The 24636-nt window shown below is 39.6% G+C and overlaps 1 protein-coding gene across 4 annotated transcripts in view; it reads left to right on the forward strand.

Annotated features, from left to right (window-relative positions):
- Positions 1 to 16852: 16852 nt before the first annotated feature.
- Positions 16853 to 24636, forward strand: part of afg1la (AFG1 like ATPase a) — a 41349-nt gene continuing 33565 nt past the window's right edge. For 2 of the 4 annotated variants that reach the window (XM_061258484.1, XM_061258501.1), the window contains exons 1-2: positions 16853 to 16988; positions 17599 to 17822. In XM_061258484.1, the coding sequence (XP_061114468.1) occupies positions 17769 to 17822 (54 nt within the window). In that variant the 5' untranslated portion in view covers positions 16853 to 16988; positions 17599 to 17768. Of the gene's footprint in view, positions 16989 to 17445; positions 17498 to 17598; positions 17823 to 24636 lie in introns of all 4 variants that reach the window. The other 2 variants (XM_061258493.1, XM_061258477.1) reach the window with 2 other exon arrangements.

Genomic DNA, 24636 nt, shown 5'->3' on the forward strand with positions numbered 1-24636 from the left:
TGCCTTCTTCTCTCCACCTTGATAGTTTTTAAGAAACTGGATGATTACACTGACATGTTGGTAGGCTATAGGCCAAATCGCTACACTGTGAAAGGAAAGTGCCCTGAAACACTTAACTATGTGGTAACTGCTGACACCAAAAAATATGGATTTCCAATAACATTTTTTGGTGTGTTGAAAAACATAGGATTATCTGCATATGGGTCAACATGCGTTTCAAATTCAGTTAATGGAGCATTTCATCAATTATAGATTAAAGTGATTTGAAACACCAGCTGGTGTTTTGCTACACAAAATACATTGAAACTCAACTTTCAAATATGTTTCTTATTTATTATGTCAGGTCTCCTCTATCATTCTGTGATGGAATTATGTAATAAAAAACAAATGCTTTAGTCCTAGAGCTATTTAAGTATCAGATGTTCCCCTCCTGGACAAGCGTACTGTAATCAGATAAAATGGGCCACCTGTTCAGCTAAAATGGGCCAGTGAAACTGGACAGCAAAAACTTCATTCTGAACAATAAATATTCTTTATTAAATTTTTAGTTGAAGACATAACAAGAAATTGTTTTTAAAAAATGATCTGTGTGTGTGGGTGCATGCATGCGGACACATGCATGTCTGATTTGTGCGTGTGAATGATGTGGTGGTGGATCTCTGGGTGTTTAACAATATAAAATACTGAAATAACATTAAAACACAAAAGCAATTACATGAAAACTCACAAATGACATTTGTACATTTGTGTACTCATTGTTTGAACATGTGGGTGTGAGGAATGAATTTGTGTGTACATCTGGGCATGTGTGCATGTAACCTACTTGTACATGTGTGTGTATATGCATGTAGGCTATGTGGGTATCTGCATGTGACTGTGTGTGTGTGTGCATGCTGTGTGTGAGTGTATATGTCACACCGGGGGGACAGAGGAAGCAATAGCAGACACTGGGATGTTGAAAATGGCAGGTTTAATAGCAGGAGGATAAGGGGCAGATAGAGCGTAATCAAAAACAGGCAGAATTAAAAAACAGTGAGGTCAGTCCAAATAAGGCAGAGGTACAGAGATACAGAGGACTGGGCACCTTCGGGCGGAAGGTGCTCGGGGCCCGGAGATGGGTAGTCCTCAGGCGGAATGGGCTCGGGGGGCGGATACAGGTACTGGGGTAGAAGCAGAAGCTGGACCTGGTGTGGTTCTGGAAGCTCAGGAGTAGAATGGGAGACTGGATTAGGGATTTGAAAGGAAATTGGATATGGTGTGGTCCAAGGAGTGTGGCCTGGATCGCCTGGATCGCTTTGAGTTGAGCAGTGATCTGCTCCAGCCTCCACATGCGGGCCAAGTGGATGGATGGGTCATACACCATATCCAAGGAGGCGGAGTGTGCTGGTTCCATGCTGGCTTATTCGTTCTGTCATGCTGGGGGGGACAGAGGAACCAATAGCAGACACTGGGATGTTGAAAATGGCAGGTTTAATAGCAGGAGGATAAGGGGCAGAAAGAGAATAATCAAAAACAGACAGAGTTAAAAAACCGGGAGGTCAGTCCAAATAAGGCAGAGGTACAGAGATCAACAAAACCAGAGAAGAGTCCAGAGAAGCAGGCAGGGGGCATAAACGAGAATCCAGGTAATTGGCCAGTATAACTGCTCCCAAAGGTCCTTTTCTCTAGCACAGACACCCACGCATCGACTGATGTTCACGTCTGAAGTTTTATTGTTTTCTTTCGTTGGCAAACACCGTGAAAAACGTGTGCACCTTGTGACCAAACTCAAGGAGTAGTTACATTCACTTTCACACCCTCTCTTCTTTGCTCTTCGTTTTCTCTTGCTTTTCATTTACAAAACAACCTTCCTTGTGCAGCTCCCAACAGTTCAAACACCTCTGCCGTTCTCGAATGTTCCGACCAATCCACAGTACTCCAATTAACGCAACTGACTCACGTGACCACAGTATGCTGTCTATGCAAAGGAACTTACACATTTGAACAGTAGGTGTCGCTACTACACAAGATCACAAGAAACCAAACCTTATATTTTCCAAACATTACAAACAAAATGATTGCACAACACCCATCACAATAATCATTCAATTCTCTCCATATTACTCTGCACTTTAAATAATCAGAAAGTCAGGGGACAGCTGCAGCCAGTCACTAAAAATACATTTATTTAGCAAAATATCACTATTTTTCTGAAAGAGACCATTAAGACACAGATCATACAACTTTACTTGATGTTCATTCGTTGCTTATTGATATATCAACCTTATTATTGAAAGCTAAAACTTAGCATGTCAGGGCACTCATAATGCCGTTTTCTTCACGTATCAAATATTGCCCCGCCATCTTTAGCAACATGAGACCAATCAAATCAGTTTCTACATGTCAAATACTATTGTGGATTCTTTGCAGTGATTGACTATTAAATCTTAAAGCGCTAAGACACCCAGCATTATCTGGCCCATTTTACTGATTTACCTGACATCACCCTACATAAACAACATGAGACCTGACAAGGATATTCGCAGTCTGCCAAAAATGAACATCTTATTCAGTAAGGCAGCTCATTACGCATTGGATATCTTTACCGCATGTGGGGATATTGATGAAGACCAGTGGTTCCCAAACTCGGTCCTGGAGTACCCCTGTGTATGCTGGTTTTCGTTCCAACCACAATTGCAATCCAACTTTTAACAAGCTGTTAATATTTCTTAATTACATGCTTTTCATATTTAGAGGGACTACTTCTGATTGGTGAATGTGTTGACACCAGGCCAACACATTTGGAAGTTAATAAAGAATTCAAAGCAAGTGAAAACAAGGCAAACCTGCATTATGTTGACACATTTAAGGAAAAAAATTACAAATGAAATTAAACACATGTTCAACTACATAATAATGAGACGATTTGTGACCTCGTCTTATGTAATTGTTTACAAGATGGTGCAATAAACATAATATCAACGTGGTCATTTTATTCTTCATGCCATTGCAAAGCTAATTTCTGGCATAATGTTGTTTAAGGTAAATAATACATCTAAAGATGAAAAGCACCTAATTAAGAAAGATTAACAGCTTGTTAAAATTATTCAATAGCAATTGGGGTTGGAACAAAAACCAGCATACGTTGGGAACCACTGATGTAGGCCATCTTCTTCTGCCACGGCCATGTTCAGCACTGCATATCCAGCACTACAGACAGCAGAGACAAAATGCATACAGTGATATACCAGTTATGTCGCCCTATATTTAATCCAATATTTATCCTTTTGCAGGACATGATACGTTCCGAGGTAAGTACTATGTACCAGGTAGTGCTGCAGTGCCCCCTGTCACGGTATAGTATAGTTGTGCCACTATTGACCGTGGCAGGGGGAAATAAAGGAATCAGGATTTACACACAATTTCCATGTCACCTGAAAACCTTTAACCTGCCTACTGCGGTGAACAATGGCGATTTCATTTTGTATGTTGATTGTTGAATTATTTGTGTTGTTTGTTAAAGGCGAGAATCGGCAGAGCTCGTGGATGAACCTGTAAAGTTTGTGTGACCACATTGTTTGTAGATATCCATACCAATAAAACGCAGTAGTTTCACGAGTAAGGATAGAAGGGTAAATTTGTTCGCTAAAAGGTTACATTACATTACATTATTGGCATTTGGCAGACGCTCTTATCCAGAGTGACGTACAACAAAGTGCATATCCATAACCAGGGATAAGTTCGCTGAAAGACCCTAGAGGGAAGTACAATTTCAACTGCTACCTGTACAGCAAAGATAAGGACGAGGGCCAATTTTTTTTTAAACAAGAAACAAACAAACAAACAGAGCAAAAGTGACCAAAGTTAACTATCAAAACACTGCTTACCTAGCCAACTAAAAAATACCGATACACAAAGCAAGTCACAGAGACAACAATTAAGGTTCACAGGGAGGTAGGGAGGGATGGGGAGAGGTGCTGCTTGAAGAGGTGTGTCTTCAGCTTGCGTTTGAAGGTGGGGAGAAATTCTACAGTTCTGACCTCAACGGGGAGTTCGTTCCACCACCGTGGAGCCAGAACAGACAGCAGTCGTGAGCGTGAGGTAGAGGTTCGGAGAGGGGGAGGTGCCAAGCGGCTTGTGGAGGCTGAACGAAGAGGTCTGGCAGGGGTGTAGGGTCTGATGATTTTTTGTAGATAAGCTGGGGAAGACCCCTTAACTGCTTGGAAGGCTAGCACCAATGTTTTGAATTTGATGCGAGCCATGACAGGCAGCCAGTGGAGGGTAGTAAGCAGGGGGGTGACGTGCGAGTATTTGGGAAGGTTGAAGACCAGACGAGCTGCTGCATTCTGGATAAGTTGGAGGGGTCTGATGGCGGATGCTGGGAGGCCAGCCAAGAGGGAATTGCAGTAGTCCAGGCGGGACAGAACCATCGCTTGGACCAGGAGCTGGGTCGAGTAGGGGGTGAGAAAGGGGCGGATTCTCCGTATATTGTATAGGAAGAACCTGCAAGACCGGGTCACCGCCGCAATGTTCTCGGAAAGGGACAGTCTGCTGTCCATCACCACGCCGAGGTTCCTTGCACTGGGTGACGGCGTGAGTGTGGTATCCCCGAGGGAAATGGAGAGATCCAGATGGGGAGAGGTATTAGTAGGGACGCAAAGTAGATTGCAGTTTAGTTATTTATTTCAGTTAAAGGGTAAATCAAGCGTACATTTACTTGCAGTACTTCTTCCCGTGGGGGGGGGCTGTATTGCTGATAGAATGTATTGCTGAAATGTATGTTGAAATTACCATTATTATTTCGTGTTTATACATTTTTTTAATGTATAATTTATTTTGTTGAGTTCATTGATTTTGTTTTTGTTATCATTTGGTAGGGGGGCAGTGGTTTGGCCTTTTTAAGGTCCTGCTGCTGGATCTTTTGGGGGTCTGGTTGTGGCACACAGGAACAGGGTTTTAAATGACATAGCCTGCATGGTGGCCTATGTTTGATACTTGTACAGTGTTTCTTTGATACATTTTTGTTTCTTTGTTAGTCCTTGGTGATTTTGGCACTGTAAATATATGTACTTTTCTAAAAGGGTAAAAAATGTAGAAAAATAGAGTCTCTCCCTCACTCCTACACCACCCTTGGGCATCTTACTACACCCCCTACTTTCTCTTACCCTTTCTCTGCACATTCCATTGAGGTGAGTTCAGAAGAAGCAGATTCACTTTACAAGAGCTCTGTGTTCAGAGTGCTGAGTATTTGGTTGATGGGTCGCTGAAGTCTATGCAAAGGAATGATTAAAATAACCATTATCAATGATTAAACATACCGATAACCTGAAGGTTGGAAATTCTTTGAAAGACTGCTTTAACTCGGCTCTCATGTGCATGTGACGCCAAAACAGACAACAGGTTTAATAAAATATATTTATTAAACAAACGTACAAACACATAACAGATATAGGGTTGGACTAACGGGAGGTTAGTTGGGTAAGGTATGTTAGGATATGTGTGTGTGTGAGTGCACGGGCAAGCGTGTCCCTTGAACAAAGGAAAGGTAAAAGTGGGCATGTTAGTGTTACTGTTAGCTGTGAGAAGGGACTACTTGCGTAGTTTACTCTATATATGCGCGAAAGATGTATGTATATACATATATGTATATAGTTAACAAAATACATTCAAACAATAAGACAGCAAATATAAGTACACAGATTCACAATATCAGCTAAGACTCAACTAAACACAGGCTATGCCTGAATGTTTGTTGTCTTACTGAGTTCAAACGTATTTCTGGATCAAAAAGACGTGCTGTCCTTGTAGGAGTGGTGATGGTAATGTGAACTGTTGTCGTAGGCAGATGCGCAGAGCTAGGATCTTCCCGTGGGCTGCACGTTGTCATCTGGTCTGTTCTGTTCTGGAAAAAATGTTCGCTGGTCCTTTTTTTGGGTGGAGAAGTTTGTTGCTGTGCTTTGCAGTGGTAAACTGATGTAGCTTCCACTCACTATAGGCCACTAAGTTACCGCAAGGTAAACTAGGTGTGTCCGTAGGCCTGGTGGTGCGCTGTGCAGAATTCAGCCTCTGTCCGAGTCTAGGAGCAGATGAGGTGAAGAGAATTCCCAAAAAGGGTTATTGCTCCCGCCATTACGGGATTGGCTGAAACGAGCTAGACGTCATGCAGGGTGGACGTCGTGGAATTGTCCTGTGGGATTGTGGGAAATGTGGATCCTACAACATTATTCTCCATAAACAACTGGAATAGGTCCACAGCACCACTTTGAACTCTTCCTTACTGTAGATGAGACTAAGCTCTGTCTTCATCTTGCTTCCACTGAGCATTGGGTAGGCCTTCAAGGTGTTGCTCAGTGCATCTTCCGGAAATGCCGGAAATGCCAACCTGTCCCCCTGCAGCAAGGTGGCACTGACCAGGTGGTTTATGAAGGAGAAGCATTCCCTGGCATGTCCCAGTATGGTATCACAGACCTACAGAGAGAAGAATCAAAATTACAATAATACAGTACTGTGCAAAGTTTTAGGCAGGTGTGAAAAAATGCTGTAAAATAAGAATGCTTTCAAAAATAGAAATGTTAATAGTTTATTTTCATCCATTAACAAAATGCATGAACAGAAGAAGTGAATGAACAGAAGAAAAATCTAAATGAAATCAATATTTGGTGTGACCACCCTTTGCCTTCAAAACAGCATCAATTCTTCCAGGTATACTTGCACACAGTTTTTGAAGAAACTTGGCAGGTATGTTGTTCCAAACATCTTGGAGAACTAGCCACAGTTCTTTTGTGCATTTAGGCAGCCTCAAATGCTTCTGTCTCTTCATGTAATCCCAGACAGACTCAATGATGTAGAGATCAGGGCTCTGTGGGGGCCATACCATCACTTCCAGGACTCCTTGTTCTTCTTCACGCTGAATATGGTTCTTAATGACATTGGCTGTATGTTTGGGGTCGTTGTCCTGCTACAGAATAAATGTGGGGCCAATCAGATGGTATTGCATGATGGATAAGTATCTGCCTATATATCTCAGCATTGAGGAGATTAATTCTGACCAAATCCCCAACTCCATTTGCAGAAATGCAGCCCCAAACTTGCAAGGAACCTCCACGATGCTTCACTGTTGCCTGCAGACACTCGTTCTTGTATCACTCTCCAGCGCTTCCAACAAACTGCCTTCTGCTACAGCCAAATATTTAAGTCCAGAGAACCTGATGCCATTTTTCTGCACCCCAGTTCCTGTGTTTTTGTGCATAGTTGAGTCGCTTGACCTTGTTTCCACGTCAGAGGTATGGCTTTTTGGCCGCAATTCTTCCATGAAGACAACTTCTGACCAGACTTCTCCGCACAGTAGATTGGTGTACTTAGGTCCCACTGTTTTCTGCCAATTCTGAGCTGATTGCACTGCTGGACATCTTCTGATTGTGAAGGGAAGTAAGCATGATGTGTCTTTCATCTGCTGCACTAAGTTTTCTTGGCCGACCACTGCGTCTATGGTCCTCAACATTGCCCATTTCTTTGTGCTTCTTCAACAGAGCTTGGACAGCACATCTGGAATCCCCTGTCTGCCTTGAAATTGCTGCCTGGGAGAGACCTTGCTGATGTAGTATAACTACTCTGTGTCCTGTTACTGTGCTCAGTCTTGCCATGGTGTATGACTTCTGACATTAAACTCTTCAGCCACCTCACCTTGGACACAGTTTGGCTGTTCCTCACCCAGTTTTAACCCTCCTACACAGCTGTTTCTGTCTCAGTTAATGATTGTGTTTTAACCTACATATTAAATTGATGATCATTAGCTCCGGTTTGGTATGATTGTTTAATCACATACCCGACTATATGCCTACAAAATCCCTGGTACAAGTATACCTAGAAGAATTGATGCTGGTTTGGCAAGGGTGGTCACACCAAATATTGATTTGATTTAGATTTATCTTCTGTTCAGTCACTTTGCATTTTGTTAATTGATAAACATCTCTATTTTTGAAAGCATTCTTACTTTACAGCATTTTTTCACACCTGCCTAAAACTTTTGCACAGTACTGTATGTAGAGATGACAAAATGCCCATTTCACCCACATCACCTAAAGTTACCAACCAGGCAACAGCTCTATTTCTCAACTACTTTTTAGTAGATGATACAGTGGCCATTTTTACTGCCACTGTATCATCACATCAAATTGCCAATTATAAGAATCCTCCTGTTTCTTCACTGTTTCTTGTTACTTTCACATGGTCTTTACTCAATCACTTCTACTAATACATCACAGGTTAGTTTCACCAAGACAATATTCATGTTTAACTGTTGGGCTTTTAGCTCTAATATTGGACATGTAACTACTTGCAGTTATATTTCAAGCCTTTCGATTTAGTTCCTAATACACATATTTAATCTCCACAAAGTTGGCTAACTGAATACTGGACTCCAGTGTAACATGGACTGTAACTGATTTCTACAACAAACTCACCTCTGCTGCAATCCTTCCTCTGGACTGAGTGTCCAACGCCGCTTTGTTGGCTGAGAGCCACTGCTTTGCTTGAACATGGAATGGAGAGAATTTCTGTGAAGGACAAAGATCATTTATAATAATAATGAAAGAGAAAGAGAGATAATAGTAAAAGAGAGAACGTGAATAATAATAATCATTTTAATAACAGGAATACAGCTGCCGCCAGATCTTTTGAATGTCCTTTTGAAACTGCTGGATGCACCCATTGATATGGACTGAATCTGTGTTCTTCTTCTGGAGCTTGGCATAGAGGGGGTCCACATGTGGCATGATGTGGTGAAAAAGTTGCAGAATGAACTTAAAATCCTTTCAAAGCAGTGAATGAGGTCCTCTCTGTGCTCAAACACGGTATTGATGGTACGGATGTTAAAGTTACATCTCACATTGTTGGATGTTGGCAGCCTATTGGCAGATGTTGGGGCCACTACTTTATCAAGAACACCTATCCGCTTGGGTGATCCGGAAAAAAGGTTGGAAAAAAATAATCACTTTGGATATGTGAGAGGTGGCCTGTTGCATTATCTGGTTGAGTTGATGTGCATAGCAGTGGATATAGTGCACATTTGGGTACACATCTTGTATTTTCCTCTGAACACCTGCAGTGGCACCCCTCATCATGCTGCCTCCATCATATGCCTTGAGGTGAACATTATCACAGCTAATAGGTAGTGGTATAGCTGACTTATTTAATTATGTTTTCCAATGTAAACAGATATCATTTGGGGATTTTTCATCCTTTCAATACCTTTCTGCAATACTGAAATGCTCACCTCGAGTCCTATAATTAACTGTTTATAGGCCACCGAAATACTCATCTTACGCTAATTTCTTTAATGACTAATGTCAATTATTTCCACTGACTTTGATTGTCTAGTTATAAATGGTGATTTTAATATTCATATAGATAATTGCAGTGACAATAATGTGAAAGTCCAAAAGTAACTGTCTCAACATGTGAAAGGACCCACCCACAACCGAGGACATACCTTGGATACCTTCGGGTGTTAATATTTCAAAGGTTGATGTGATTGACATTCATTTTTTAGATCATTCATGTGTTTTCTTTGATATGACCACTACTCCTGACATCCATATTAGATCAGGCACTGATGAGAGATGAGTACTGGCACACCTTTGAAGAAGGATTTTTATTTTTGTAATTAAAATTTGTATTGCTTTTGAAAAGGTCGGTACATTACAATCAACATATCAATTGAGACATTTCGTTCAGTGATGCCACTAATAGAAATATCATGACCAGAACAAATACACTAATCATATTTCAGGATTGTCATTGTAATATAGGGGAGACTGCGGAGCAACCATAACACTTTTAGGTTTTTGCTTAATTAAAAAATATATACACATATATATACACACAAATATTTTTAATCCAGAAAGAAGATATATCTTTGCTATGACTATAGTCTAGGACATTCTAGGACATTCCTGGCAATTAAAGTTCAGTTGAAAGCAGCGGGAGTGAAACTGCTCAAACATGCCCGGGCTACGGGGCAAGTTTAAATAGTTCCGGGGCAAGTTTAAACAGCATCCACAATGTCAGAAAACAGACTGGAAAAAGGTTTGTCAAAAGTCAAAAGCTTGTGAATCTTTTCTTACCAGTTACATTTGTTGTCTGAATTTTTTTTTAATCGGACTGAATAAATAAATGAATAAATGAATTACATGGAATATATAACGTTACATTAAAAGGCTGATACATTTATAAAAGATGGCTGCGCTAGTTGTACTGCAGCAAGGCTCACAGTTTCTGCTTGCTCATGACATGTCAAAACTATACAGTCTTATAACACACAAGACAGTGATTTAAAATACATATATTTGGCTATACTTTGGTGAAAAAACATTACTTTCATGGTGCTAAAACACAGATTTGTTAATAACGCATGATAAAGTTCTCAAATCTTCCAGCCAGTCAGACATGAGAAGTGCGTTGCTATAATATATTACTGAAAACAAACCCAACATTCTTGCGCAAATGTAACTAGGCAAAATCCCCATGTTTCAACATGCCCCGTGTTTGTTTGTGCCCCGGTCTCCTCTACTTCCAAAAATAATCCCAGATTGGTCCCTGTTAGGAATCCCTCTTGTGCTGGGAAATGTATCTGTCAAATTGAGCCTATCATGTGCTGGCGGGACAGTGATCCACCTAACTAGACTTAATGAGAGAGAAGTTTCCAAACCTAAGATGTGTGCAGTGGGCCTAATGGAAAAAGTAAAACAAAATGGCACGGGACACATCCTTAATTTCCAGGGGACTCACCTCTGTTGGAAGATGACCTGTTTATCCTTCTGTGGCAGCATGCTTTGTTGGTGCTTTTGCGGATAGTTGAATTTAACTGTTTTGGTGGATATGAAAGAAACTAAAGAAAAACCGGTAGGTGATGATGACAGTGTAATACGACGCGTGGTAACCTTCCCTCTAAGCCATGCTTACTGGTAAATAGCAACAACGTGTGCGAGAATAAACTTTCAGTTTAAAGGCACTCACAGACTAAATCCAGCACGCAAAGCATTCAATTCATTTTCTATGGAGAGTCTTGCAGGTGCGTGAAGTTCACAGTACGGTGAGTGCTGTATACATTCGATGGTTCAGTATTCGCATTTACTGATCTGCCCATGCAAATCAATTGCATCCAACTTAGCTCCTATGGCTCACAAAACAAGGATCAAACCTTCAAACTAGGTTCTGCAGATAAAATATTTATCAAGATTCAGCAACAGTATTGCTCATTTCTCAAATGTTTGCCTCAAATATTCAGAAACATATTTTAGTGGACTGTTTAAGAGGAATAAGAAAAGAAGTTGATATATGTTCCGCCATATTGTTCTGTTTTGCCAAAACAAAAAAAATTTCAATCAAGTGCTGACAGTGTTCTGCAGTAGATTATGTCTCTCAATTTACTGATGTCAGGTTCTGTGTTTTTCATTGTCTAGGTTTTGTCTAAGTTGTTAGCATTTCCGTGTATTGTTACTCAGCCCTGATCTCAATCTCCGTTATTGGGCTATCTAACAATTCCACATATTCAGTTGATAATTCAATTGGTATTGACCTGAGAAGTATATAATTCCTTATAAACCTCATGTATTTCTTTAGTAGAAGACAGTAAGTTGTCACTTTTACTGGTATCACATTATAGGAGATTTGTTGCCTAAGTTGCCTTGCAAGTAGTTTGCCTGTTTTCTCTTCCTCTACATAAAAGATTGTCCTGAGCCAAAATAAGGCATATTCAACATTATTATAGATTTCCTGCAGCTAAAACTTAAATTTGCATAGATCCTTGTATACTTTATCTGAAGTGTTTAGATAATTCAGTTTCACTCTCCAATTCCATGATTTTACACATTCTCTTTTTTATTTTTAGATGCCTGTCCATTGCCCTTGTATCTGTGCTTCCAGAGTTAACCTCAAACTAGAGCAAAATAACTGCCTCGTGGTTGTATACCTCTGGCAACCAGTCAAATTATAGTTTACATCCCCGTCTGTCCAGCAATAACTAACTTCTAAAGTTTATGAATCCACAAGTAGAGCTTAATGTATTCTTATACATTTCATTAAAGAATTTGTGTGCCATCTCTTTGTCATTGGTGTTATATATAATGTAAACATTATAAAATATTATAAAATATTTTCTCATTGCAACCTGAATATTTAGTTAAAGACAGATTAGTGGAATGATAAAACCAATTTGCACCACTCTAGAGACTCTAGTGTGTGTGAAAATCCCAGGAGATCAGCAGTTTCTGAGATATTCAAATCACCCTGTCTGCCACCAACAATCATTCCACGGTCAAAGTCACTTAGATCAAATTTTTTTCCCTATTCTGATGGTTGATGTGAACATTAACTGAAGCTCCTCACCTGTATCTACATGACTGTATGTATTGCACTGCTGCCACAAAATTGGCTGATTAGATAATCCGTGGGGTACCTTACACCCAGCCATTCCCTCTGGCTTTGTCACTCAAGCAACACAAATGGTAAATGGTTGGCATTTATATAGCGACTTCTTCCAAAGCGATGCAAAATGGATGCTTCTCATTCACCCATTCACTCACAGACCAACGGCGATTAGCTGCCATGCAAGGCACCAACCAGTTTCGTCAGGAGCATTTTGGGTTAGGTGTCTTGCTCAGGGACACTTTGACACACCCAGGGTGGGATCGAACCGGCAACTCTCCAACTGCCAGATGACTGCTCTTACCACCTGAGCCAATGTCGGCCCACAAAAAACCCTCCCCGCCCACATACCTGTTTAACAGTGTCCACTTTAGATTTATCCCTTGTACAACATACATATACACCTCCACCTTTCAAAATGCTGCATTGGCACATTGAGCGCCATAAATGTAATCCTTTTTATTTTTATTTTCCTTAAATTGTTCTGCCTCGCTGGTAAAGCTGTGGTTCCTTAATTTCCATGTAAAGCACAAATTGGCAACGCAATCCTGAGGTTTTCCTCTGGCAATTGCAAGTACTTTCTCTCTCGCCGACTGTCGCAGGAATCTAATGAGCACCATTCTGGGCAGCTGATCCTTGCCAGGTCTGGGAGCATCCACATCTATCCCAAATCCCTCTTGTAATCACTTCACACACATTTCCATCATGCTGTTTGTTCCATAGTAAGAAGGCCTTTTTTATGTCACCAGCCCTCACTTCAATCTCTGTTACAATGTAAATTCTAAACAGAGAAGTGCAAGACAATATTTTTTCTCTGGCATTATTAAAAACATAAAGAATGCACATACTGTATTTGCTAATGCTGACAAGCTGACAAACTCCCCAGCATCAATAGCCTCTGAACTCCTTGCCACTGTTAAATGCAACGAGTTTGCTTCTTTTTTAAATTATTAAAATCCAAATAGTTAATTGAATAAATACTTCTGTGTCAAACAAAAAAGCCATGTCACCATTATAAGTAACCTGGTAAACACAGAACAGTTTAATTCCATTGACAATAAAATGCTTAAGGACACTGCAACACCTTAAGCCATCCATCTGTTACCTTGATCCTGTACCCACAAGCTTCTTTAAAAATATTTTTGATTGCTTGGCAACAGATTTATTACAAGTAGTTAACAGTAAAAAGTAAAAAGGTTCTCTTTTGTCAGGAAACTTTCCAAAGGCCCTGAAAACTGCAGTTATTAAACCTATAAAAAAGCATAGTTTAGTTGCTTCGGTAATCAGCAATTATAGGCTCATATCAAACCTAACCTTCATAGGTAAAATGATTTTAAAAATTGTCTTCCAACAGCTCAGCAAATTCCTTTCTTGAAATGGTTACTACAACAACTTTCAATCTGGATTTCAGCCACATCACAGCACTGAGACTGCTTTTATTATGGTAAAATATTAAATGACATTAGGTTAAACACTGACTCTGGCAAAGTTTCCATCTTAGTGTTACAGGATTTAATCGCTGCATTCAACACTGTTGAACATTAAATATTAATTGACAGACTGGTTTGGACTTTCTGGCACGGTCCTATATTGGTTTAAGTCTTATCGACTCTTATCTACAAGACAGGGACTATTTTATCACTTTTAGTAACTATGTATCTAGGAGAACTAACTTGACCTCTGGAATCCCAGAAGGTTCAACCCTCAGGCCTCTTTCTATTTGCTTCAGTTAGGCCACATTATTCAAAATAACAACATTGGTTATCATAATTATGCAGACGATACTCAACTCTACATTTGCATAGGACAAGAATAGGCATATTTCTAAAAGAGCAAGTTGATAAATCACACCTGTTCCTACTTCTGTCACTCGTATACAAGCTCATTTGCATGATAACGCCCCAAAATAAGCCATATATGGCAATCGCATCCCTTTAAGAGCAATCATGGTATCATCATTTTAGTCAATGCAAATGGCTTCAAAAGAAAGGAAAGGAAAGAGAGCAAAAAACTTTTCCAACACAGATATTGTGGTAATAATTTCTGAAGTTTAAATAAGACACGCTGTTAGCGTCCCTAAACAGTGGGACAACTAACAACTAAAAAACCATGGGAAAATATTACACAGTTCCAACGTAGCTTCTTCTGGAAAAAGGGAAGTACAAGTTTGGTTTGACATTAAAATGATGACAAAAAAATATATTATTATTGCGCACAAAAAAAGCATGTCCGCCACCGGTGGTGGGCAGGGAACGCTGGACCTATCTCCTTGGAACCGGTGTATTGCCAGCATAATGGGAGAAACCAAAGTGTGTAAATATTTCTATTATAATAAATGTGTGTTTATTTAAAATGTTGGGCCCAATTAGACCCCAAACATAAAAGCGGTCATAAAATCTTAACCTGATAGGAAGGTTAAGCATTTCTGTGTGGATTTTAATGGACGCTTGGAGTCAATGTCCTGCTGGACTATCTACCTACGACCAAGACTCAGCTTCCAAGCCGAGGTAACCATATTTTCTGCCAAGATTTCCAAGTACTTTGATGAATGCATTGTGTCATTGATCTTACATAGTGCCCCTGGACCACTGGCAGCAAAACATCTCCAAAACATCATTGACCCACCGGTATACTTGACAGCAGGTATGAGGTGCTTTTCCTTGTGTGCATTCAATTTATTCATTTTTTATTATTTTTTTAATAGCACATTAAGACAACAATAGAAGTACAAAGCAAAGAATAAAACAAATTGTGCAGGTGAGATAAAAACCCCATGGGGGATTATAAAGGCATCTCACCCAAACAAATTATGGAAGCAATAATAAAACAAAAATGAAACGAGTCATTGTAATGTAACATCAGATAAAATAATACAAGACATGATTTTTTTTTTTTTTAACAGACAAATCTGCACAGACAAATACATAGATACATTATCTGCGCCAAACCTGTACACAAAAATTGACAGAAAAACCATAAAAACAGTAAAGTATGACAACTTGAGTATTACACAGCAGAGGTACTCCGCTGTCCACATACAAAATTAAATTAAAGCCAATCTCCCCATTGAAGTCCATTCAAAACTACGAATTTACCCTGGCCAAATTACTTTGACCGTAATTTTCCAGCTTGAGCTGAAAAAGTTTGTACCTACCGAGCATGAAGTTTGTTTGTTAAAGTCCTTTGGAACCTGTTAATTGCATATAGTCTTGTTCAACTTTTACCTGTTCCAACCGCTTTTCAGGCAGTAGCTACGAATCTAATTTATTTTGGTGGGTTTGCAGTCTGATTGCGTGCATATCAAGAGAATAAAAAAGTAATTAACTGTGATAGGTTGCACTGGTGATAATCACCGATTTGTCTCACAAATATCTAGGTTACTAGTTTTGACCAATTATTTCTGTCCGCAGCTATTGCTAAAATAGTATTGCATATTGCACTATAGCAAAATTATCAATATTGTTGTCGTTATTTCGATGCATTTTATTTTTAGCTGTAGGCTATTCGTGTAATACGCTATTAGTTTCAGCGACAAAGAAAGTTATGTTTGATTATAATGAATTGCTTTGGAGCTGCAATTTGATAATGCAATCAAATGATGCAATTTATCCGATGTTCCATTGTACATCAGTTAGGACAAGCTTCTGGCAAATGTAATGTATTCCCAATGGGCCAGTTATTAACCAGGCATTAAAATATCAGCTTGTTGAGAATTGCATGAAATCATGGGGTTTTTATTATCACAAATAAGTCGACATCTGTCTTACAACCATAATTTTTCAACAATACATTATCACCTTTAAAACAGTAGCCATCTAGCCACAATATCACATGAGACTGGAGAGTGCACAACATTCCTTGACTAGGATTTCAGTCAGACGTTGTAGCTCGCTAAAATTACGTTTGGGTCGAGTCAAGGTTTGTTGTTCAATAATTAGTTCACTTAAGCCTTATGGAGCCTCATTTTGATACAGATTGACGGCCTGACAAATGTACACTTTGAAACCCGAATTTAAGGACTATGAACACTGACAAACATGTCAGTGAGGCTTTTTCAATGATAGGAAGGGATTTACAATGGTCTTGTAACAATGTTTCAATACAAAAATCTTATCTATTGTACCTTTAACTCCACTACTAAACCCTGGGCCCCTTGTTGTGACTGTCCACATGTGCCAGTGCCTTATACACTCTATGGTATCATTCCTACTTGTTTTGGCCACACATTAAACGCAGCAACAACTTGTGGCAAACAGGTTTTATCGAAATTAGTGCGCAATCTTATATTCTCTGCAATTACATCACAATTATATCCAAGGGTATTCATTTTAAAAAGAAAAATGAATAAATAATTTTATTCACCCAACTTTTATTTTGATAAATGTGAAACGGAAGTCTCCAATTCTAGCTTCACGGAGCTGCGGTCGGCGTAGCAAATAAAGTTGCAGCACTTTGAAAAGAAAATGGCAGCTTGGAGGTCATTCTTGGCTGTCGGTACTATTCAGCATCTAATAAAGTGTATTTTTTCATCTCAGAGGAAAGGGTGGTGTGCCTTCAGCAATTTAGGAAGAGGTGAGATTCTTGTGAGTCATACGTATTTTAATTTCAACCCAGAAAACGGTACTGCTTGTCACCGAATATTTCCTGTAACAGAACAAAATGCTTTCAAGGAAAGCTACACCGGCATTGCCATTCGTTAACTTAGCATCGCCATTCGTTAACTTAGCATCATTGAAAAGATATCTAAGCTAGCTGGGTAGCTAACCTTATGTTAATATGTTCAGATGTCGTTGTGGTCACTGGAGTACTTATGTAAGTTAACTTTTTATAATTGCAGCAAATACAGGTAATTTGCGGGTCAGTAGTAAATACTGTTACAAGCTTGCCCCAGTGAGCCTTTAAAAATTCCTTAGCCAGTACAGCCTGCGACGAGCAAGGGTTCTAATAGTAAATTATAGTAAAATGATACTTTTGAAAAACACAGTGTCCTTGTACTAAGGTTGTAGAACTTTCAGTTAATATGGGTATGTTTTTTTTTAGTGTGTTGGAATTGGATGCATTCCAAAACATGGCCATTGTTGGACAATAATAGGTATTGGCTATATTTTTGCATTGCCTTCTCTTGACAGGTCTGGCAATCTTGTCTGGCAGCCTGTTTGATGTAATCACTATAAATTGACTTTTCTGTTTTAGGCTATATTGCAAATACAGCCAATGCGACTTCACCAGACTCAGAAAATCACAAAACCGATGAGGGGACCTACAGTTTCAGTGGACCCCTTGAACACTATAACAGTCTAATTCGAGATGGGACACTGCGAGAGGACCAACAACAGAGATTGGTGCTCCAACATTTGGATCAGATGCAGAAAACCATGCATGCTTACACCAACAGGCCCACATCATTATTTTCAAAGGTGAGGATTAACAGTTTTCAGCCAAAAATACAGTCCCCTCCAAAAGTATTGGAAAATTAAGGTGTTTTTCCTATACAGTGAAGACAAGTGAGTTTGATGTCTAAAGATGTACATGAGATGACCGATCAGAATGTCAACTTTTATCTCCTGGTATTTTTATCTAGATTTGTTCCAAGTTGTTTCAGACCACCAAATTTTTAGGTGAGCAAAAGTATTGGAGCATGTGACTTTCAGGTGTTTCTTGTTGCCCAGATATGTCCTGTTTGATTGTTAAACAATAAATAGTTCTGAATGTCTACCCTTGGTTTTAGCCTTGGGTTTTGCCTGTAAAGACTGCATTTGTGTTTGAAAAGATACACCAACATGAAGACCAGAGGGCTGTCTTTGGGAGAAAAGCATGCCTTTTTGAAGTGTGAAAGTAAGCTGAAATTCATATCTATCATCTCTTGTACATCTTATGACCTCAAACTCAATTGTCCTCAGTGTATAGCAAAAGCAAAGGAATTGACCTTGTTGTTCCAATACTTTTGTAGGGAGGAATTGAGGGGCTGAGCGATTGTAAAATAGAAAAAGCAGAGCTTTTGTGGACACTTTAAAATCAATATTATTTGTGCACTGCCACCCTTCAGAATCATAGTTTGAGGGAGTGGGTATATGCATTTTGGACCTGAAAGCCAGGTCCAGTTGTGCAAGGGTGAGTTTCCTGATAGCGGCATGTCTTGAAAATGTATGACATTTCACGCACAATTTCAAGACCACTCTTTTCAATATTTTTTTTTTCAATAGTAACATAGTAACACACCCTTCAGTCAACTCTTCAGGTGTATTTCAATACAGAATCAAAATGACATTCAGAAGTTTGTGCTAACAAATTACACTTTCTTCTGCATAATTGAAATTAGACAAAAAGCTGCTGAAATGAAACTTGCAAGAAGCTGTAGAATGTACCCAGCTAACAGGGAATGTGTTGAGGAGATTTAGTAATGTTTTCTGTGGGTTCTAAGAAGGCTCTACTGTAATGAATAATGTATTTTTTTACATAAAATTGTTCATAAAAGAACTTGAGTTTGAACCATCTCGCTACCAAAACTAGGAACCTTCAGAACTTGAACATATTCTTACCACTCCGATATGCTTTGGGAACAAGCATATCAACTGATCAACCCTGATCAGTGATGAGATGTGAGGGGCTGATTTCACATGACCACCACTCTGCCACCTGGGCACGCACTATGGCATTTTGCTTTCATTTTGGCATGGTTTTAGCTTCTTTGGTTGACCAATGGTGTCATTTGGCTTGGGATTTTGAAATCAGCTTGGCAGTCCTGCTTAGAATTCTGAAAGGAAGATGCAACTATGCATATCAGCACAATATTTTTAATTGCAATAAATGGATTCATGCGAGTCCCAGATTGCTGATCATTGAGAATGTTCAAATGCTTATAATTGTTTTGTTACCCAGGATAAAGTAAAATGGTCAACTCAACTTGCAGCACTGAAAAACTGTAACTAAATTCATCTCATTTTTTTTTTGCTTTTTGCTACGAAATGTCCATTAATTTCTGAGTACGACTGTGAAAATATTCTTGCTTGGGTGTGCATTGTTTAGAATGAACAAAGGCCTTGTTCTCATTGCAAGTCAAAAAAGCCAAAAAGGAGTTGTTAAAGATGACCTGTTATTTCTCTGTTTATATTCAAGGGTCATTCCAGGTCAACTCAATACACTTTTGGACCGTCATATTCTAATGAGATTTGGCATGCTGGGTTGACCTTATAAGAAACCCCTGGAATCAAAATGACACTTCTGAAATGAATCAGGGAAATATGAGTAAACAAATCTTGCACTAATTTGCGTGCCCTAAAAAAATAGAAATTAAAGCATCAATTGTATAGCACTTTGGATAAAGGCGCTATATACAGTGGTGTGAAAAAGTGTTTGCCCCCTTCCTGATTTCTTATTTTTTTGCATGTTTGTCACTCTTAAATGTTTCCGACCATCAAACTAAATTTAAATATTAGTCAAAGACAACACAAGTAAACACAAAATGCTGTTTTTAAATGAAGGTTTTTATTATTAAGGGAGAAAAAAAACCTACATGGCCCTGTGTGAAAAAGTGATTGCCCCCTAAACCTAATAACTGGTTGGGCCACCCTTAGCAGCAACAACTGCAATCAAGCGTTTGCGATAACTTGCAATGAGTCTCTTACAGTGCTGTGGAGGTATTTTGGCCCACTCATCTTTGCAGAATTGTTGTAATTCGGCCACATTGGAGGGTTTTCGAGCATGAACCGCCTTTTTAAGGTCATGCCACAGCATCCCAATAGGATTCAGGTCAGGACTTTGACTAGGCCACGCCAAAGTCTTCATTTTGTTTTTCTTCAGCCATTCAGAGGTGGACTTGCTGGTGTGTTTTGGATCATTGTCCTGCTGCAGAACCCAAGTTCATTTCAGCTTGAGGTCACGAACAGATGGCCGGACATTCTCCTTCAGGATTTTTTGGTAGACAGCAGAATTCATGGTTCCATTTATCACAGCAAGTCTTCCAGGTCCTGAAGCAGCAAAACAGCCCCAGACCATCACACTACCACCACCATATTTTACTGTTGGTATGATGTTCTTTTTCTGAAATGCAGTGTTACTTTTACGCCAGATGTAATGGGACACACACCTTCCAAAAAGTTCAACTTTTGTCTCGTCAGACCACAGAATATTTTCCAAAAAGTCTTGGGGAACATCAAGATGTTTTCTGGCAAAATTGAGACGAGCCTTAATGTTCTTTTTGCTCAGCAGTGGTTTTTTGTCTTGGAACTCCATTTTTGCCCAGTCTCTTTCTTATGGTGGAGTCATGAACACTGACCTTAACTGAGGCAAGTGAGGCCTGCAGTTCTTTGGATGTTGTTGTGGGGTCTTTTGTGACCTCTTGGATGAGTCGTCGCTGCACTCTTGGGGTAATTTTGGTCGGCTGGCCACTCCTGGGAAGGTTCACCACTGTTCCATGTTTTCGCCATTTGTGGATAATGGCTCTCACTGTGGTTCGCTGGAGTCCCAAAGCTTTAGAAATGGCTTCATAACCTTTTCCAGACTGATAGATCTCAATTACTTTCTTTCTTTCTTTCTCATTTGTTCCTGAATTTCTTTAGATCTCGGCATGATGTCTAGCTTTTGAGGATCATTTGGTCTACTTCACTTTGTCAGGCAGATCCTATTTAAGTGATTTCTTGATTGAGAACAGGTGTGGCAGTAATCAGGCCTGGGTGTGGTAGAGAAATTGAACTCGGGTTTGATAAACCACAGTTAAGTTTTAACAGGGGGGGGGCAATCACTTTTTCACAAAGGGCCATGTAGGTTTGGATTTTTTTTCTCCCTTAATAATAAAAACCTTCATTTAAAAACTGCATTTTGTGTTTACTTGTGTTGTCTGACTAATATTTAAATTAGTTTGATGATCTGAAACATTTAAGTGTGACAAACATGCAAAAAAAACAAACAAAACAGGAAGGGGGCAAACACTTTTTCACACCACTCCAACCGTTTTCAATGCCAACCGTTAATATGAACAAAACCGATGTTGCAGCCTTCTAATCAAGTTTTTTTTTTTTTTTCCCACTTATATTCGTAACACTGTACCTAGTGCCTATTTTTATAAATGGCTGAAAATATGTTTACGTTTTGCTATTGTCGAAGGAACCTGTTCAATAATGTGTGCTTGGACGCTAAATCAATGTTATTTGGCTAACTAAGCGAATGGCTAATGGAGAGTGAGCTACGTAAACTAGATGCTTTGGGTGCTTTGAACCCAATGTCCCCAATTTATTACATAATCTGCTCCATCAAGGTATCTCTTGACAACCGTTACAGCCATTTACTGTATGTCTACAGTACATCAGATGTGCTCACCACTCGGCAGATTTTTAAAGATTCAGACCTCTCAAAGAACTCAATCTTGGAGTTTGCACTGTAAAGTGTCTTGGAAATTTTGCATTTTAAAGTTGGGTATACACTCATTTTTCACTTTTTTAAAGCATTCTTTATTTCCAACATGTTCATGTGTCCACATATTTGGGACCACATATCATATCAATCTTTCAACATAGCTTACCCACACTGTCGGTACATAGCATACAATTGTGTGTGAGTTTAATTAATTGATAGGTCCTGCATTAAGTGTGTATTGTAGAGCATAGATTGTATATTGCTATAATCTCATTTATCGGACTATGGTACATCGTTCTGCATAAAATGTATACGCAGATACAGTCCCCTCAAGGTATTAGAACAGCAAAGTCAATTCCTTTGTTTTTGCTATACACTGAAGACAATTGAGTTGGCGGTCAAAATATGTACATGAGATGACAGATCTGAATTTCAGCTTTTATTTCCAGGAATTTAATCTAAATTGGTTAAACAACTTAAAACATAACACCTTTTGTATCAGACCACCAAATTTATAGATGAGCAAAAGCATTGGAACATGTGACCAACAGGTGTTTCTTGTTGCCAAGATGTGTCCTGTTAGATTGATTGGTTAAATAATTCTGAATGTCTACTCTTGGTTTTAGCCTTGGCTTTGCCTGTGAAGACTACATTTCTGTTAGAAAAGATAAACCAACATGAAGACCAGAGAGTTGTCTTTGGGAGAAAAGCAAGCCATTTTGAAGCTTAGTAATGGGGAAGTTGATCAGAGCCGTTGCACAAGCATTGCGGATAGCTTGAGCAACAACTTGAAATGCCATGAAAAGGAAAGAAGCCACTGGCAAAAGACATCGAACAGGTGGACCAAGGAAAGAAAAACGCGAAAACGTCAGCCAGTGACATCACAAACAATCTTCACAGGGCAGGGGTGAAGGTATCTCAATCAACCTTTCAAAGAACACTCCGAGAGCAGCAATATAGAGGCTATACCACAAGATGCAAACCACTCATCAGTAGTAAGAATCGGAAGGTGAGATTACAATTTGCAAAGAAGTACAGAGTTGAGCCACAAAGGTTCTGGAACAAAGTTTTATGGACTGATGAGACCAATATTAACTTCTACCAAAGTGTGGAGAAAGAAGGAATCTGCTCATGATCCAAGACATATCTATCAGATCCCAGAAGACTTATGCTCATCTGTGAAGCATGGTGGATGAAGTGTTACTGCTTCTGGTTCAGTAATCTTTATTGATGATGTAACTCATGAGGTTGGAGCAAGATTAATTCTGAAGTCTACAAAAACATTCTGTACTTATGGAGAAATGCGTCCAAACTAATTTGGAGTAACTTCATCATGCAGCTAGAAAATGACCCAAAACACGCTGCCAACACAAGAAAGGACTCCCATTAGGGAGAAAAGGTGCAAGGTTTTAGTCTGGCCACATCAATCACCAGACCTTAACCCAATTGACCATGCAGTTCACGTCCTGATGAGGAGATTGAAGGGAAATCAAAAGAAGAATGTAACAGTTTGGTGATGTCAATGGGTTGTAGGCTTGATGCAGTTATTGCAAGCAGGGGATATGCTACCAAATATTAAGTGTTATTTACTTTCTTTTACTTAAATACTCTCTGTTCCAATACTTTTGCTCACCTAAAAATTTGGTAGTTTACGTCAAGGACACTTTGCCCTCCTGAAAGAAAGTATTTTACAGTCGAACCATGTGTGGACCATGGGGAAAGTTGGCCATTGAGGTAACTGGTCCCTTTGAGTGTGCCACATGGGACTGCCTTTATGCCGTCACACTTCGTGACTATTACATTAAGTGGCCAGAAGTGGCATTTGTCAGTACTGTCACTGCAGAGGTGGTTATTCCATTTTTAGCTTCAGTGTTCAGTAATGAAGGAAATCCTTCCTACCTGGTCTCTGACAACGGATATCAGTTTGCCTCCCATGCATTCGGCAACTTTCTGTGAGAGAAATAAAGCACCTGCGCTCCAGTGTCTACTATCCGAGAGCTACAGTGCTACACCACATGCCAGAGTTGCTGAGGAATAGGAAGATGCACACACAGCTGAATGTCCTTCCTGTCACACAACTAAATCGCACAAGCAAGTGGAAGAGACTGAGACACCAGCAACAGAGGAGCAAGGAGTACACCGACAGACAGCGGCAAAAGTGCCCACGTTCCAAGTGAATGATGAACATGTCCAGAGACCTGAGCATGTTCATAAGGGATCATCCAGATTCACACAACCTCTGACAGTCAGCGGGACCGAGTACTTGCCTGCTCAGTGATGGTCGGAGGTGGAGTGCATCAAAACTCTCCAAAGAAGGCCCCAGCAGGCAGCGGTAAGGACAATGGGACTGTACTTGATGGGCTCACTCTGGTTGAGAACGTGCTTCATAATGCAGATGAACCAGGCCCAAGACGGACCCTTAGAGACAGAAACCCACCTCGTTGTTTGACAGGTTTTGTAAGGTAAAGAGAAAATAAACACGATCGATGGACTGAGAATACTGTCCTAACTGAAATTAACAGGTACGGATACTGTTATGTGAAGAAGAAAAAAAGAATGTTACATTTTATACTGTTCTGAGGACTGACTTAAAATAATAACAGAACCTCATGCTACATGAATAGCATATGTGAATGTGTCATTTCAAGTATGGTTGTTCATTTATTCATTTTGTTTTTTCAGGTTATTTCTTTCTGATGCCAAATTACCTTACACTTGTTACTATAACAGGATGTGGTTTCAAGCAAAAAGCTTCATTTTCACTGGTTCACAAGTAATTCCTTCAAGAAAAATTGAAATGTGTGGTGTTGTCGCAGTGAGAGACAGCCTGAGGGCGCTAGAGGACACGGTTGTGTTATGTACAAGTATGTTGGGAGAAGA

This window comes from Conger conger, chromosome 1, assembly GCF_963514075.1.
Source record: "Conger conger chromosome 1, fConCon1.1, whole genome shotgun sequence".
NCBI classification, from domain to species: domain Eukaryota; kingdom Metazoa; phylum Chordata; class Actinopteri; order Anguilliformes; family Congridae; genus Conger; species Conger conger.